The sequence below is a fragment of the Salminus brasiliensis genome, chromosome 20 (assembly GCF_030463535.1).
Source record: "Salminus brasiliensis chromosome 20, fSalBra1.hap2, whole genome shotgun sequence".
Lineage (NCBI taxonomy): Eukaryota > Metazoa > Chordata > Actinopteri > Characiformes > Bryconidae > Salminus > Salminus brasiliensis.
The window spans coordinates 2180003-2198462 of record NC_132897.1 but is presented as its reverse complement, the minus strand read 5'-3'; the positions used below and the strand labels follow the sequence as shown (position 1 = coordinate 2198462).

At 41.4% G+C, this 18460-nt stretch overlaps 1 protein-coding gene across 2 annotated transcripts in view; it reads right to left on the bottom strand.

Moving 5' to 3' along the window:
* Nucleotides 1–2761: 2761 nt before the first annotated feature.
* erlin2 (ER lipid raft associated 2) overlaps nt 2762–18460 on the bottom strand; it is a 41561-nt gene continuing 25862 nt past the window's right edge. Inside the window, exons 11-13 of one of the 2 annotated variants that reach the window (XR_011977970.1) lie at nt 10531–10610; nt 9480–9711; nt 2762–8300 (exon numbers count right to left, since the gene is read on the bottom strand). Coding sequence is in view for 1 of the 2 variants with exons in the window: in XM_072664819.1 (XP_072520920.1) it covers nt 9535–9711; nt 10531–10610 (257 nt within the window). In the remaining variant the exon portion in view is untranslated. Of the gene's footprint in view, nt 9712–10530; nt 10611–18460 lie in introns of both variants that reach the window. The other variant, XM_072664819.1, reaches the window with a different exon arrangement.

Sequence of the window (18460 nt, the reverse complement as noted above, 5' to 3'; positions counted from 1 at the left end):
CAGCTGGACTCGACAGAGATCCATCCACATGACCAAGGAACCAACGGTCCATGGACAGCAATGTGCAGCTAGGAACGTCCAGCTAACTAAGGCTCAAATCCCACCAGATCAGAGGACAGAGCCTCATATCTGAGAGCACAGAGTCGAGGGAATGGCATTAGGAGTGTTTTCCATGGTTTTCAGGCTCAGTCAGCAGACTGGCTCATCCAGGTTTGCTTGCTTTCTCACTTACTTGAACTTAGCATGTCGCTAAACTCACAACTGGGCTTGTTTTCAGGCTCTCTTCCCAGAGCGTGATTTCCAGAACTGCAGCAAATCCGTTAGCTCATCTTTTTATTAGCTTTTAGCAGTCTGTAGAAGAAAGCTCTGGACCTGTTTGTACAGTCAGTCGCACAACAGCTCTTTCCTGTTTTAGCGACATTCGCCTCTGAACGCTAACGCTGCCACTCAGTGGGTGTGGCCACAGTGAATCTGCCACCTGTTCTATTCAACCTACTTCAATGGTTACCCTTTATAGCAAGTCCACAGCATATCTCTATAGATGTTCTCCATCCTTGTGTTCTTGCACGTTCGTCCATTCTTCTTGCTCTTGGTATTGAGGAAACCCCAAGATTTTCTCCAAGCGCTACAAAGTGTGTTGGCGTGTATTTTGCTCGAGAGCGCTCCCACTGGACAGGCAGAAAAAGACCAAAAAGGTCATAATTTAGACCGGAACAGTCAACCTATGTGGACGTTTGTATGTGAGAACAGGTTGGAAATGTTTGAAGTTTTCATCTTGCTGTAGATTCGTGTAGAGATGTAGACTCAATGCCCTCTTGAACCAGTGCTGTAAAGAGCAATTCCAGAAGATATGAGCTCAAAAACTACTAACATATCGAGGACAATCTCCTAGAACTGCAGTGGAGCTTCTTAGACCTTCCAGCATCTGGGAGTGAAGTGGGATAGAGTCTGATCTTCCTTTTTTGGCACACTCTTCAGGAACCCTTAGCAACGTTTCCAAAAGCCCTTTATTTTATCAGCTTGAGTGAAGTTGTTTAGATGACCTCTTGGAGGGCTGAGAGATTGAGCCAACATAATCGAAGACTTCAAACAAGGCCTTGCGAAACATCAGCAAAACAGACGTTAAAAAACCCACAGCTGACAGAGCTGATTAGTACATCAGAAGATTGGCCATGTTTGAATGGGTTTGAGCAGAACTTGGTCTAGGGAGGACACCAGGTGAGGTCATCCCTCTTGAGCCTCTTAAACTCCAGAGAACCTCCAGACTTGCTGTCCTCACTCCTAGAACATGAAGGTAACTGCACTGTAGCATTGTCTTCAGAGATGTGGTGAATGAAGAGTTCAATGCCTCTCTGAAGGCTCTTCACAGATCGTTCTCACACCACATGCTTGTGAATTCACTGCCTGAGGCCCAAGACTCGTTCAACCAGAGTTTTGAGATGATTTCAGATCCATTTTCTCCCAATTTGGTTAAAAGTATAAGTTCATTGAGGAACTTTTGAAGGTTCTTCCATTTTTCCTACCTGTTTTTAACAAACCGTGAGCTCCCAAATGTTCCTGTGCCTGATTGCAGCAACCCACAAGTCCATAAGACCCATAACTCCACTGGGAGAAAATCTTGGGGTTTCCCCAAGGTTACCAAGAGAATTACCAAGAATACCAAGAAGTTCTTGGTATTGAGGAAACCCTAAGATTTCCTCCCAGTGGCGTTTTGCTCACCATCGACCCTACATCCTCAAACCCGACCGCCATCAGATCCCAAATTGAACCTGGATTCGTCACTAAAGACGATACGTTTCCAGTCCATCGCAGTCCAGGCTTCTTACTCACGACACCAATGCAGCGACTCCTGCACTAATATGATCGTCATGGACGAATCAACAGAAGAAGATCTTTCCTGCTTCCTCACCACAAAGCCATTCAACATCTAAACAAACCTGATGCATTTGCACATTGATCGTGATGCTGATTGTCATCTTAAAAACATTTGATTATATCCAGATAGGGCGACCATATTTTATTTATTTATTTATTTATTTTTTTAAAGAGGACAGAGGGGACACATGGGTATCCACTATAGTTAGGATATCAAGTTTGGGCCAATGTGGGTTGTCTTGAATGTTAACCAAGTTCAGCCATGTTCAGGCTCTCTTCCTCATCAGATTCAGACCCCTGACTCTGGCCTACAGAGCCAAGACTGGACCAGCCAGGCCCTCCGTACTTGATGGTGATGGTCAATTAAAGCTGATCTACACCGAGAGCCCTTCCAGCTTCAAGTACGGCTCGGCTCGGCTCGACCCGCCATCCTTTAAGATCTACGGAAGACGAGCGTCCAGACTTTTTTCTGTCCTGCACCGAAGTGGTGGAACGAACTTCCCCTGGGTGTCCGAACAGCAGAGTCCAACACTCGCTGTCCTCAAACCCAGACTGAAGACCCTCCTCTTCTGAGAGGACTTAGAGGCAGATCAGCTCTGGAGAAGAGCCTCGGCTACAGATTACCTTAATGTAAATGTAAAAATGGCCACCCCCATTACTTCATGGAAAATATGGAGGCAGCATATTAACGAGTGACTCAGGATCCGTTAATAAAACGAGGAACTAGGGATCTATTAATACTGTTTTTACTAAAACAGTAAAAGGGGAAAACCTGCAGAAGTTTGGGTACTTTTATAGGCACTGTAATTACACTCCACAAACACCTTCATATATTTTGGAATGGCAGAAAGGAAAACATGGCTCATATCCATACCTCATAGACCGATCAGCAGGATGAAACCTTTTATTAACCAATTATATGTCAAATAAAAAATTACCATCCTTTTACCAGCGTAACACATTTATATTTGACAATCATGAGCCAAAAAAATAAACATATATTTAATAAAAATGTAAAAATACTACAAATCAAACAGCATCAGGTTGGTCTTATGTATTGGGGTTTCACCAAAAGTTGATAAATGAACCCAAAAATTTGAAATCTGAAATTTGGCCCAAATGTCAGCAGAGCCTAAAAAAAAAAAATAATCTGACAAAACTATGAAAATTCCTCAAAATCAATGGATGTTCTCCTAATCACCCTACATTCAGCTGCTAGACGTGAATGGGTTAAACTCACACATGGGTTAAAAATGTTTGCAATCTGACATTTTGGGAATGATTTGTTGAGATGTCTGAGCCTGTGATTAGAGAACCTGCATTAGGCCTCAATTTGGAATAATTTCCCAGCCTGATAAGAACCCATATATGTGTGTAGACAAGCAGCTGCAGACGTACGAAAGAAATCCACTGAAACGGCACATAATCAAATCATTAGCCTGCTCAGGAGAACAAACAAGCAAACAAGCTCTTAACTACATGAGAACTCAACACAAATACCAGTGATCCAGCACCATGCAGAGCTTTCAGACACCTCATCACATTCCCCTAACCCCCGACTCTCAGCAGTGAGAGAGTTTCTCCAGTAGAAGAGTTTTACAGATCCAGATCTCATCAGAACAGATAAAGCAGGTGAACATAAATTAATCCAGTAAAAAGGAGAAACAAGAGCTTCTCATTCTGAAGAAAGAAAGTAGTGAGATCTTGTCGGTGAGCTAGTCTGAAGAACAGAGCTCGGTTCCTCCAGGTTTCTCCTGGACGCCCCCCAGTCCAGCCAGCACAGCGTGGAGGATGTGTTCACCTCCAGCAGCAGCAGCAGCAGCATCAGCAGCAGCTCACCTGATTTACCATCATTAAGCCCTGATTTACCACCAAACCAGGTGTTGATCTGAGGAGAACTCTAAATAATACTAGACTCCATGAGAGAGGAGAACTTTGGAGATGTTCTAATGATGAACACAGTGATGGAAAACCACCACAACTCACAACACCACTTCAGGAGGGGGTATTTGAGCCCCGTTTTAGCACTGCGAACGCATCAGTCTCTCCAAGACAGGAGCTTTGGTTCGGCAACCAAAGCTCCTCCCAGTACAACCCAATCTTCAGTAATATTCACTGTGCAACAAGCTAATTTGCATATTCCATCCCACACAGCAATCGGATTTCAGTCTACTCTCCCAGAGTAAATACATATGGCTAAAATCTGACCAGCATACAACCCAGACACCGGTCACATGAAGTGAGCAGGTGTAAACAGGGTCTTGGGTTACGGCCCAACTCCCACCAAATCAGGCTGAACTCCTGAACTGACGCACTTGCAGACAAGAGCAATGCTTCACATGGAGTTTCCGTTTCATCTTCTCCAGCATTGCAAAAGACATCAAGGAGTTCCAGTGGCTGACAGCTGGGCTCATCACTATGCCCTGTTAAAAGCAGAAGATCCTTGAGGAACTTTTGGAGGTTCTTCCATTTTAAACTCTTTTCAGAAGAAAGGTTCCTCAAAGCACCTTAGTTTCAAACGAAAGAAAAGTTTCTCAAAAAGTTTCTTCTAATATCTTCTAATAAAAAGCACCGACCAATCAAATCTCTTTTTTTTGGAGTGATGATGGAGCTTCATCCAATACCTTGGGATGCTAGAAGTAACCATCCAACATCAGATCAGTACCTGACCTCAATAAATTCAATAAAGTCGAGTTCCTTTACGCTAAAACACCAAATCTTATTATTATTTATACCGATCAGCCATAACATTAGTACAACGTGGTGAGTATCTTCATCTACAGCAGCTCCTGTCAAGGGTGGAGATATTAGGCAGCGAGTGAACAGTCAGTTCTTGAAGGTGAAGGAAAGGTGTTGCAGCAGGAAAAATGGACGTAGCGTACGAATCTGACCAGAACCAAGCTGTGATGTTCTAGACGATAGGGTCGGAACATCTCCAGAACATCAGGCAGGTCTTGTAGGGTGGTTTTTTGGTATGCAGTGGCTCCTTGATTTCAGAGGAAACTCTGGAAGAGATGGTGTCCACATACTTTTGGACTGTTTTCTTGGTATGCAGTGGCTCCTGGTAAAAAGGCTGCTCACTGATGCTCATGGAGGTCCCACCTCACAACAAGGATACCACAGGACAACTTCGGAGCCCATCTGATCTGTTGTGGCCTCACAGGGAAGACCTAAGGAATATTAGACAGGTGGTACTAATGTTATGGCTGAACGCATTTCTCAGTAATTCTCAAAACAAAGGACAAAGGACTCTCATATGGTTCAGCTGTTTGCTTGTGTGCTGCTCGGTTAGAGCTCCGGGCTATTGATCACAGGGTTGTGGGTTCGAGACCCGGGCTCGGTAAGCTGCCACTGTTGGGCCCTTGAGCAAGGCCCTTTACCCTTCGCTCTGTTCCCCGGGCACTGGAGTTGGCTGCCCACTGATCTGGGTGGGTGTGTGTGTGATCACTGCCCCTAGTACACTAGTGTGTGTGTGTGTGTGTGTGTGTGTGTGTGTGTGTGTGTGTGTGTAGGACACTGATACGTGCACCTTTACCTTTACCAAGAATTTAATCAGTTTAATCAGGTTGAAAATTTAAATTGATAAAAATACAGAGTGCATCGACACAGGTGTGTGTTTTCCTTGTTCCCAAAATAAATAAAAAATAATAAACAAACAAACAAACAAACAAATCAACAAACAAATCAGTAAGACTATATTTTAGGTGCCCCTACAGTTACGCCCTGACCTGGCTGCCCTTTAGTACTTCATTAAGTGCTCCTACAGTGAACTCTGCTTTTATTAGAGGTGAAATTAAGTGATATTAATTGATTAACTCATTAATTAATTACAAAAAACAAACAAACAAACAGCTAAGCATTATACTGGCCTGGACTGTGGTCCCCTGGTTTACTAGCCCTCTGGTCTGTTGTAAAGCCACACTGTGTGTCCAAGTATCTAGACATCCTTTGTAATTAGTGACCTCAGCTAGTTTTAGGTGCAGCTTAATTAAATCACGATAATAAAAAAAAAGCACTGACCAATCAAATCACTTTTTTTCTGGAGTGATGATGGAGCTCCATCCGATACCGTTGGGATGGTTTGGAACGCTAGAAGAAATCATCTAACATCAGATCAGTACCTGACCTCTCTGATGCTCCTTCATGTGGCTGAATGCAATCAAATCCTCCTAGGTGTGAATCAAATGCAACAGTTGGTATGAAGTCTTTTGAGAAGAGTAGAGGCGGTTACTGCAGTGGGACAAACTCTCAGCGGACATCCTTGATTTCACATGGTGTCCACATACTTTTGGACTGAGCTCTGCTTCACTGGTTAGACAATGTACAAGAACAGCGGTCATGGTTGTGTCCAAACATCTGCTACGGTCAATGTCAAGTATATAGGGAGTCCCTTATTGTTCACACTGTGGGTCTTGGTCACAGCACCAGTGTGTAAAGCTACCACCACCATGTTTGGAGGCTGTACTTCAGCCTTGCTAGATCTCACTGTGAGCTGTATACCGATCAGCCATAACATTAGTACCAGGTGACGTGAATAACATGGTTCCAGTGTCTTCTGTCGAGGGGTGGATGCATTGCGTGTGACGTGTTAAAAGCAGTGAGAATGGTCTAGACGACTGGGTCAGAACATCTCCAAAGCATCAGGCAGGTCTTGAAGGGACAGTTGGTGAAGCTGTGAGCGGTTCACTGATGCTCATGGAGGTCCCACCTCGCAACATGCAGGCCTTAAAGGATCTCCTGCCAATGTCTGAAGGTGTCCAGATAGCACAGGATGGCTTCAGAGATTTAGTCCATGCCTCATTGGATCAGAGCTTAGTTCTGACCTACACACCATTAGGCAGGTGGTTTTAATGTTATGGCTGCTTTAAATGGCACTCTTTAATAGCAAAGAAAAAGGTCTTAAAGGGGGATTCTGGAGGGACAGCAGTCTGATAGCTGCCCAAACCTGCTATAAGAAGAAGATGATGATCAGATAACGAAGAGAGCTACAGTGTTGGGTTGAGCCCTGCTCTCCAACAAATCTCCAAATCTGATTTTTTTTTTCATAAAACATTTTTAAAAACTGAAATTTTACTAAAGTAGAGACAATATGTTAACTCAGACCTGTTGGAGTCAGATAATCAGCAGATTACTAAAAGTACTGAAAAAGGGTTCTCTGACCTTTTTTTTGGTGGGTTTTCCTAAAAGAACCATCTACAGGAGTTTACAGGAGCTTCAAATGGTTCTTTAAGCGACACCATAGAATTAAGAAGCATGTTTATATTAGAGATGTGTGAGGAGTGTGAAGAACCTTCTCACTAAGTCAAGGTTCTTTAGGCCTTCAAAAGATGCAACCATTGAGGAACCACTTTTTGTTCCATTAGGACCATTAGGTGAAGGTTCTTTAGACCTATAATAATAATAATAATAATAGTAAAAAAGGTTCCACCATAAAATAAAAGCTTTTGATTTAATTGAGAACCTGGTTTGTAATCGTGATGTGAGAGGAGAGTGAAGAACCTTTTCATCAGGTAGAGGTTCTTTAGACCTTTTAAAGGGTTCTGGGGTGAAAGGACCACTTTTGGATCCATATAGATCCATGTTTGTAATAGAGATGTGTGAGGAGTGTGAAGAACCTTCTCACCAAGTGAAGGTTCTTTAGACCTTTAAAGGGTTTTTCCATAGAAGAACCATGCTTGGGTTCACAAAGAACCATATTTGTAATAGAGTTGTATGTGTACGTATGAAGAACCCATATTAACTTGGAGTTCTCCACACTCCGTTACACATCTCATTTACAAAAACAGTTCTTTACAGAATCAAAGGTTCTTATGGTTCTTCTGTGGCGTCGCTCAAAGAACCCTCTGAAGCATGTTTCTTTTTTAGAGTGTATGAAGAACCAATTAACCAGGCCTAGAACCATTTAATGAGCCACTTAAAGAACCCTCTTTCAGTAAGAGTGCATCAGCATGGAGAGACGAATACATAAAAATATTGGAGTCCAGAATTCCTGTATTGGAGGATCCAAAGCCTTGGCAGTACTTTGGTTCCGGAGTACACGGCAGCGCTGAGACACACAAACCCAAACCGGTTCTGTCTGGTTGGAAACTATGAGCTGGTCAGAATGAGACCCAAAGTTTATTTAGTGCACGTCAAGCATCATTCATGTAGATATGGCCCAACACCAACGTCAGCGCTGCCCGCGGCCGGATGATAAGTCAGGGACTTTCCAGAGGGACGCTTCTGTAGGGACTTCTGTATGAATATGATTGTTGCAGCAGCAGCAGCACAGAGAGCCAGATTAGCGCTGCTGTGCAAACATGAGGAAGGGGGACGGAGGCAGCTGGACACCAGGAGTCCCAAACCACAGTCTGAATTCCAGAACCATGGGGAGACATCTTCAAAAGTCCTGGAATGGTCAGGGATCCAGAAGACTGATGGAGAGTCTAAGAGAAAGAGAGGGCAAAGAGAGAGAAGGGAAACGAGCAGAGAGAGAGAGAGATAGAAAGAGAGAGAGAGAGAGAGAGAGAGAGAGAGAGAAATGAGTGAGCACAGGCAGAGAAACAGAAAGATGGAGAGAAAAAGAGAAAGAAAGAGAAAAATAAACAGGAAGCGCGAGAGCAAAAGAGAAAGTAAAAGAGAGAGAGAGAGAGAGAGACGAAAAGGGAAACCAAAGCAAAAACACAGAAAGCACGAGAGCAAAAGAATAAGAGAGAATAAGCCAAAAAGAAAAAAAAGGGAAGAACAGTAAGAAACAGCGGGTGAGAAAACACAGTGTACACAGGAAAGAAATGAGCAAATGAGTGAGAGAGAGAGAATACAGAGAGAGAGAGAGATGAAAGGACGAGAGCAAGAACAGAGAAAGAGAAACAGAGAGGATCAGAACAGAAGGAAAAATGAGAAAGAAAGAGAGAGGGGAAACCAAAGCTAAAAAAAAGAAAGCGCGAAAGCAAAACAAGAAGCACGAGAGCAAGAGAGAATAAGCCAAAAAAAAAGGAAAGTAAGAAAGAAACTAGAGAAAAACAGAGAGAAAAGGGAGTGAGAACAAAGAGAGAAAGAAATGAGCGAGCGAGAGAGAGAGAGAATACAGAGGAAAAAAATGAGCAAATAAGTGAGAGAGAGAGAAGACAGACAGAGAGAGAGAGAGAAGACAGAGAGAGAGAGAGAGAAGACAGAGAGAGAGAGAGAGAGAGAGAGAGAGAGAGAGAAGACAGACAGAGAGAGAGAGAGAGAGAGAGAGAGAGAAGACAGAGAGAGAGAGAGAGAGAGAGAGAGAGAGAGAGAGAGAGAGAGAGAGAGAGAGAGAGAGAAGACAGATAGAGAGAGAGAGAGAGAGAGAGAGACAGTAGGGAACGTGGGAGAGAAACAGAGGGAGGAGAGTGTGTGTGTGTGTGTGTGTGTGTGTGTGTGTGTGTGTGTTTGAACAGAGATCTGCTGTTCTGCTGTGATGGTGGAGGACAGAGGAGGTGCTGTTCTGAATCAAACACTTCCACCTAAAGAACAAACCCCAACCCCAATCATACAGCCACATCATACGGTCAAGACCCTCCACAGCCCGAATGAAGGAGCTGGTCTTTTGGTCTAATAGTGCTCCACCCTCAGGCTCCTATAAGCTCTGCCAGCACCTGTATATCTGCTCAGCAGTCTCTCTCTTTCTCTCACTCTCTCTCCTCCTCTCGGTCAGTCCAGGTTCAGGATGTCCTCAGACAGGATGTCTATAGCCTGGGAGGTTCTGGAAGAGCTGCTCGGCCCAGAGTCCATGAACATGTGAGGAATCTCGCTGCCGAAATAGATCTTACTGTTGGCGGCGATCGCCTTAAACTTCATCAGCTGCAGGTACTCAGGAGTCAGCTTCAACTGCAGGACAGAGAGAGGCAGGACATGAGAGACAGAAACAAAAGGAAGATAAACAGAACATTAAAGGAAAGATGAGAGGAAAGAGTGGAATACACAAAGAGAACAAAGAGAGAGAGAGAGAGAGAAAGAATACAGAGGAAATTTAAAAATGAATAAAAGGGCTCAGAGTGGCTCAGTGGTCTAAAGTGCTATAGGTTCACAAGTTGGACCCTCAAGCCATGCTGCTTTGCCATCAGCAGCCAGAGCCTGAGAGAGCACAACCGGCCGTGCTCTCTCCGGGTGGGTAGATGGTAGATGCTCTCTCTCCATCATCTCTCCTTCTCCCAATCATTTTTAAAGTGATGTTAGGCATCTGTTAGCTGGTGCGATGTCGGCTGCCCGACAGCGGAAAAAAGAGGCATTGGCTAGTTTCACATGTATTGGAGAAGATTCAGTCCTTACCCTCCTGGTGTTGGAAGCGTTGCACATGCTAGGGTGAGCTAAGCACGGGTGGGTTGACTGACAGTACCAAACTGAGATTAAAAATATTTTTAAAAACACAAGACTAAGAAAAGAAAACAATGAAAGATTAAAAAAGAATAATAAGAGAAAAGACACAAAGAACTGGCAGAAAAAGAGAAAGCGAAAATAACCAGGAAGAACGAAAGGCCAGAAGAAATAAATAATAAGAATAAAAATGAAAGACAAACAAAAGATGTAAAAATGAATAAAAATCAATACAGGAAAACTGAAGATTTCAAAGACAGGCAGATGAAGCGAGAGGGGGTGGAGGAACAGATGGACGGAGAAGGCAGGTTTAGTGATTTACTGCTCACTCACCTTATTGGCCTCGGCTGTTCTCTGAGCCGTATAAAACTCAGCATCTGCTTTAGCTTTCTGCCTCGCCAGAAACGCACTGTCTGCAGAGAAAGCGAGAGAATGAGTTATATAAGGGTACAGAACCATACGGTCACTATAGTACAGTTTCAGCTCTTTAATTGAGTTAGATTGGGATACAGTACCATACTTTCACTATAGTACAGTTTCAGCTCTTTAATTGAGTTAGATTGGGATACAGTACCATACTTTCACTATAGTTCAGTTTCAGCTCTTTAATTGAGTTAGATTGGGATACGGTACCATACTTTCACTATAGTACAGTTTCAGCTCTTTAATAGAGTTGGATTGGGATACGGTACCATACTTTCACTATAGTACAGTTTCAGCTCTTTAATTGAGTTAGATTGGGATACAGTACCATACTTTCACTATAGTACAGTTTCAGCTCTTTAATAGAGTTGGATTGGGATACAGTACCATACGGTCGCTATAGTACAGTTTCAGCTCTTTTAATTGAGTTAGATTGGGATACAGTACCATACTTTCACTATAGTACAGTTTCAGCTCTTTAATTGAGTTAGATTGGGATACAGTACCATACTTTCACTATAGTACAGTTTCAGCTCTTTAATTGAGTTAGATTGGGATACAGTACCATACTTTCACTCCAGCACAGTTTCAGCTCTTTAATTGAGTTAGATTGAGATACAGTACCATACTTTCACTATAGTACAGTTTCAGCTCTTTAATTGAGTTAGATTGGGATACAGTACCATACTTTCACTATAGTACAGTTTCAGCTCTTTAATTGAGTTAGATTGGGATACAGTACCATACTTTCACTATAGTACAGTTTCAGCTCTTTAATTGAGTTAGATTGAGATACAGTACCATACTTTCACTATAGTACAGTTTCAGCTCTTTAATTGAGTTAGATTGGGATACAGTACCATACTTTCACTATAGTACAGTTTCAGCTCTTTAATTGAGTTAGATTGGGATACAGTACCATACTTTCACTCCAGCACAGTTTCAGCTCTTTAATTGAGTTAGATTGGGATACAGTACCATACTTTCACTATAGTACAGTTTCAGCTCTTTTAATTGAGTTAGATTGGGATACAGTACCATACTTTCACTATAGTACAGTTTCAGCTCTTTAATTGAGTTAGATTGGGATACAGTACCATACTTTCACTCCAGCACAGTTTCAGCTCTTTAATTGAGTTAGATTGGGATACAGTACCATACTTTCACTATAGTACAGTTTCAGCTCTTTTAATTGAGTTAGATTGGGATACAGTACCATACTTTCACTATAGTACAGTTTCAGCTCTTTAATTGAGTTAGATTGGGATACAGTACCATACTTTCACTCCAGCACAGTTTCAGCTCTTTAATTGAGTTAGATTGGGATACAGTACCATACTTTCACTATAGTACAGTTTCAGCTCTTTAATTGAGTTAGATTGGGATACAGTACCATACTTTCACTATAGTACAGTTTCAGCTCTTTAATTGAGTTAGATTGGGATACAGTACCATACTTTCACTATAGTACAGTTTCAGCTCTTTAATTGAGTTAGATTGTGATACAGTACCATACTTTCACTATAGTACAGTTTCAGCTCTTTAATAGAGTTAGATTGGGATACAGTACCATACGGTCACTATAGTACAGTTTCAGCTCTTTTAATTGAGTTAGATTGGGATACAGTACCATACTTTCACTACAGCACAGTTTCAGCTCTTTAATTGAGTTAGATTGGGATACAGTACCATACTTTCACTATAGTACAGTTTCAGCTCTTTTAATTGAGTTAGATTGGGATACAGTACCATACTTTCACTATAGTACAGTTTCAGCTCTATTCATTTATTCGGACAGAGGAACTGAAGCTCTGTGGAAACAGTTGAGGTAGTTCTGAGCATGGGTTGCTAGGATTACTCGCACATTTGTACAAACAGAGCGACTTACAAAAGTGCTTTGCTATAAACCTCAGCTAGTTTACATAGACAATTTAATTTAAAGATCCTCTAATCTTAGACTGGAAATGGGTTTTATAATAAATAAATAATAAAAAAAAAGATTTATAAAAGTCTCTGAACAGTCTTCTTCAGTTAACCTCCCGAGACCTGACTTTTTAAATTTCTTCTATTTGGGATTAGTAGGACCTAATAAGCACAAAAGCTAAACTTAAAATTAAAATTTACCGGTAGACACTTACTCTCACTGACTATTGACTTTATGTAACATTTGAATAAAACCAAATGAACAGAGTTAAATAGAAGTAGACACTCTCACTGACCACTGACTTTATGTTTATTTGGGTTTATTCTAATGTTATATAGAGTTAATTACAGGTAGACACTCTCACTGACCGCTGACTTTATGTTTATTAGGGTTTATTCTAATGTTATATAGAGTTAATTACAGGTAGACACTCTCACTGACCACTGACTTTACGTTTATTAAGGTTTATTCTAATGTTATATAGAGTTAATTACAGGTAGACACTCTCACTGACCACTGACTATGTTTATTTGGGTTTATTCTAATGTTATATAGTTTTAATTACAGGTAGACACTCTCACTGATCACTGACTCGGTTTATTTGGGTTTATTCAAATGTTATATAGAGTTAATTACAGGTAGACACTCTTATCGACCACTGAGCATGTTTATTTGGGGTTATACTAATGTTATATAGAGTTAATTACAGGTAGACACTCTCACTGACCACTGAGCATGTTTATTTGGGGTTATACTAATGTTATATAGAGTTAATTACAGGTAATTCAAATATTCACTGAAGGACAAGACCAAGAAACCCAAGAAAATGGGTTAAAAAAATAAAAAAAATAAATAAAGATTTATAAAAGTCTCTGAACAGTGTTCTTCAGTTACCCTCCTGAGACCTGACTTTTTGCTTGGTGTGCATTTTTAATTTCTCCTATTTGGGATTAGTAGGACCTAATAAGCACAAAAGCTAAACTTAGTCTGTACAGGAACTCGTTTCTGCAAAAAAAACCACCAATGTCCCCATATGAGGCCAAAAGTTTTTAAAAATAGTATCACGGTGCAGAGAAGCAGAAATGTAACGTCCCAAATGAGGACGCAGGGTCTTGAGAGTTTAAAGTGGTTAAAGTTTTCTTTCCATAATACGTGGAGGTGGTCCGAGGGGGAGGGGTGAAACGTAATATTACCGGTTAATAAAATTTGGCCCCACCCACTGATGCACTGTGACATCATCAAAAAGATGTTTAGGTGCAGTAAAAGTCCTTGATGAGAGACTACAAGAATAACAAGGTTGGTTTTAATTGAATGATTTGGTGAATCGTGTTTAATGTAACCTGAGCTCTGCAGAAAGTAAAAAGGTCAGACTGACTAAGTCCATTTTTATTGCTTTAAAAAAAAAAACTCAATGTGCATATTATCGTATTATTAATATAAACAACAGTGAGATCTCAGAAGTAAGGAAAGGCATTCCAAGATTAATATTTTCAGGCCTCCAGTAGAATGGAATAAAAAACACAAACATGGGGTCTGTGGTTAGTCTGTGGTGCAGAAGACTCCCTGAGGCTTTTGCAAAATATAAATGAAACATAAATAATGAGTGTGTGCTTAAAATAAAAATATAAATAAAGGAATTGGACTGCTGGTTCAGTTTCTCCAGTTCCATCACGCCCACTGTGGGAAACAGTTTTTTTAGGACCCCCTGTTTCCATTGTTATGAGGAACAGAGCTTCACCATGCCAAAATGCCTCAAAATAAAACTGTGTGCCCACATCAGCACGCACACGCAAACTGGACTAGTACTGGCACTTTGAAGGGGTGGATCACTTCACAATACTCAGAATCCAGAGAGGACTTTCAAAGAAACACTTGGCGTGAGGATTGCTGTGAGGATTTTTTTGCATTTAGCTACAAGAACATTAGTTAGTGAGGTCAGGATGTGGTCAGGATGATCACCACCCCACCTCATCATCCCCAACTGCCCAACTCATCCCAAAAGTACTGGATGGAGCTCCACCACCATCATTCCAGAGAACACAGTTCTTCCACTGCTCCACAGCTCCTCAATGCTGGGGGGCTTTATACCCCTCTACTAGCCCACGCCTGGCATTATTAGGCAGCATGGTGCCAATAGGGTCATGATGCTTATCTGCTCCCGAGAGTCCTATTCTATTGGCAGTATGTATATATAGACAAACTTTGTCAGCTTAATGAGTGCAACTTAAAGAAGCTATAAACAAAGTCAGTGGTCAGTGAGAGTGTCTACCTGTAATTAACTCTATACAACATTAGACTCTATGTAACATTACTACCTCACTGGACTCTATTTATTGCACATTGCACAATTTGCACACTACCGTCATTATTTATTATTCTCTGGTCTGTACTGTGTTGTGTTGTCTGTCCGCACTTGTTTGTTTGTGTTGCACTTGTGTTTTGTATGCACTGTCTATGTTGCACCATGGTCCTGGAGGAACGTTGTTTCGTTTCACTGTGTTCTCTGTATGTAGTTGAAATGACAATAAAACCCACTTGACTTGACTTGACTTGAATAAACCCAAATAAACATAATCAGTGATCAGTGAGAGTGTCTATCTGTAAAACTATATATATAACATTAAAATAAACCCAAATAAACATAATCAGTGATCAGTGAGAGTGTCTATCTGTAAAACTATATATATAACATTAAAATAAACCCAAATAAACAGAAAGTCAGTGGTCAGTGAGAGTGTCTACCTGTAATTAACTCTATATAACATTAGAATAAACCCAAATAAACAGAGTCAGTGATCAGTGAGAGTGTCTACCTGTAATTAACTCTATATAACATTAGAATAAACCCAAATAAACAAAGGCAGTGATCAGTGAGAGTATCTACCTGTAATTAACTCTATATAACATTAGAATAAACCGAAATAAACAAAGGCAGTGATCAGTGAGAGTATCTACCTGTAATTAACTCTATATAACATTAGAATAAACCGAAATAAACAAAGGCAGTGATCAGTGAGAGTATCTACCTGTAATTAACTCTATATAACATTAGAATAAACCGAAATAAACAAAGTCAGTGGTCAGTGAGAGTATCTACCTGTAATTAACTCTATATAACATTAGAATTAGAAGCTAAAGCTGCCAGTCTGTCCTCGGTTCTGATCCTTCTTGACGCAGCTTCTGACACAGTGGACCACAAGATCCTCCTGTCTATCCTTGCCGGCCTTGGAATTACCGGCTCTGCATGGCGATGGTTTGCATCATACCTGCAGGGACGCTCATACCAGGTAACGTGGCAGGGCGACACGTCCGTTCCTTGTAGTTTCTCCACTGGCGTTCCACAAGGCTCGGTTCTTGGTCCTCTTCTGTTCTCACTTTACACTCGCTCTCTTGGTAAAGTGATCTCCTCTCATGGATTCTCTGACACACAGGTTTCTGCCCGTATCTCAGCATGCCTCACCGACGTCTCGTCTTGGATGGCGGCTCACCACCTCAAACTCAACCCCAGCAAGACGGAGCTGCTGTACATCCCGGACAGAACTGCTGGACCAAAAAACGATCTTGCCATCACCTTTGAGAACTCACTGGTCACTCCTTCTACAGAAGCTCGAAGCCTTGGTGTAGTGATGGATGATCAGTTATCGTTCTCAAGTCATGTTGCAAACGTAACTCTGTCCTGCAGATTTCTTCTGTACAACATCCGGAGAATTCGACCCTTCCTCTCTAGAGAGGCCACCCAGGTGCTTGTTCTCGTCACTTCCAGACTTGATTACTGCAACTCTCTTCTGGCTGGTCTCCCTCTGCGCACCATCAGGCCCCTGCAACTCATCCAGAACGCAGCGGCATGGGTCGTCTTCAATGTTCCTAAATTCAGCCATGTCACTCCACTGCTGCGTTCTCTCCACTGGCTTCCTGTAGCTGCTGCCCGAATCAGATTCAAAACCCTGACGCTGGCCTACAAAGCCAAGAACGGACCAGCCAGCCCCTCCGTACTTGATGGCAATGGTCAAAAGCCGATCCGCACCAAGAGCCCTTCGAGCTTCAAGTACGGCTCGGCTCGACCCGCCATCCCTTAAAATCCGTGGAAGACAAGCGTCCAGGCTTTTTTCTGTCCTGCACCAAAGTGGTGGAACGAGCTGCCCCTGGGTGTCCAAATGGCCGAGTCGCTCACTGTCTTCAAACGCAGACTGAAGACCCACCTCTTCAGAGAGTACTTGGACGATTAGAGTTCTATGGTCGTCTTATTGTCTTGTGTTTAGTAATGTCTAAGCTTAGGTTAGAGGTTTCTTTTGAACTATTAGTCTGTTCTAACTAGCTAAGGCTTTTCTTGGGTAAATAGCAAAGCACTTTGTAAGTCGCTCTGGATAAGAGTGTCTGCTAAATGCCATAAATGTAAATGTAAATATAAATGAATGCATTTATTAGAAGGAGTGTCCACAAATATTTGGACATATGCCCATAGTTATTAGCTATTTACCTCACCAGTGCGGCTAACTGGTCGCTCTGAGGCACAGTTTTTAACTTACTGAGCGCCTTAACTCACTTATTATCAGTGTTACCCCAAGATTAACGATAGAGTTTTACAGGTAGGCACTCTCATTGACTACTGACTATGTTTATTTGGGTTTATTCTAATGTTATATAGGGTTAATTACAGGTAGACACTCTCACTGACCACTGACTTTCTGTTTATTAGGGTTTATTCTAATGTTATATAGAGTTAATTACAGGTAGACACTCACAGACCACTGACTATGTTTATTTGGGTTTATTCTAATGTTATATAGAGTTAATTACAGGTAGACACTCTCACTGACCACTGACTTTCTGTTTATTAGGGTTTATTCTAATGTTATATAGAGTTAATTACAGGTAGACACTCACTGACCACTGACTTTCTGTTTATTTGGGTTTATTCTAATGTTATATAGGGTTAATTACAGGTAGACACTCTCACTGACCACTGACTTTCTGTTTATTAGGGTTTATTCTAATGTTATATAGAGTTAATTACAGGTAGACACTCACAGACTACTGACTATGTTTATTTGGGTTTATTCTAATGTTATATAGAGTTAATTACAGGTAGACACTCTCACTGACCACTGACTTTCTGTTTATTAGGGTTTATTCTAATGTTATATAGAGTTAATTACAGGTAGACACTCACAGACTACTGACTATGTTTATTTGGGTTTATTCTAATGTTATATAGAGTTAATTACAGGTAGACACTCACAGACTACTGACTATGTTTATTTGGGTTTATTCTAATGTTATATAGAGTTAATTACAGGTGAATCAAATATTCACTGAAGGACAAGACCAGACCCAGTGAAAACAGCAGCAGTTTAAGCCTTGCTGCCCATCTGACGCCACTGAAAGTGAAAAAATCTGAGTTCTACAAAATGCAAAGTGTGTTTATCAGCAATTATCGATGGTTCGAGTGGGAGTTTAAACTGCAGTAAACAGGGCGAGAATTAGACACACACCCATGTTGTCTTCACCGTCAAAGTAAAAAGGAAAGGTATGTGTGTGTGTGTGTGTGCGCGCAACAACCAGCGGCACTCCCAGACCACCCGACACCAGACTCATTGAAGTGGCCCACACATATCTCATAACATATGAGATAAGAATTATAAGAATTTAATAAGAATATAATAAGTATTATTAATTGTCTTTTTAACTGTGGTTAAACCTTTCTGTTTATGTTTTATTTATTTATTAATTAGGACATTTTAGGATGGTTGGAGAGTTCAATTTTTTCATGGGCTGAACTTGCTAGGACTGTCTGATCTGGTCATGTTGGTCAGCTGTTCCTCTTGTAGATGATTTAGTGGACGGTGGAACATCGGCTGATTTCTAACTGTCCTGAGATTTGTTTAAACCCCTTCCCAGACTCCTCTGCATCTCCAC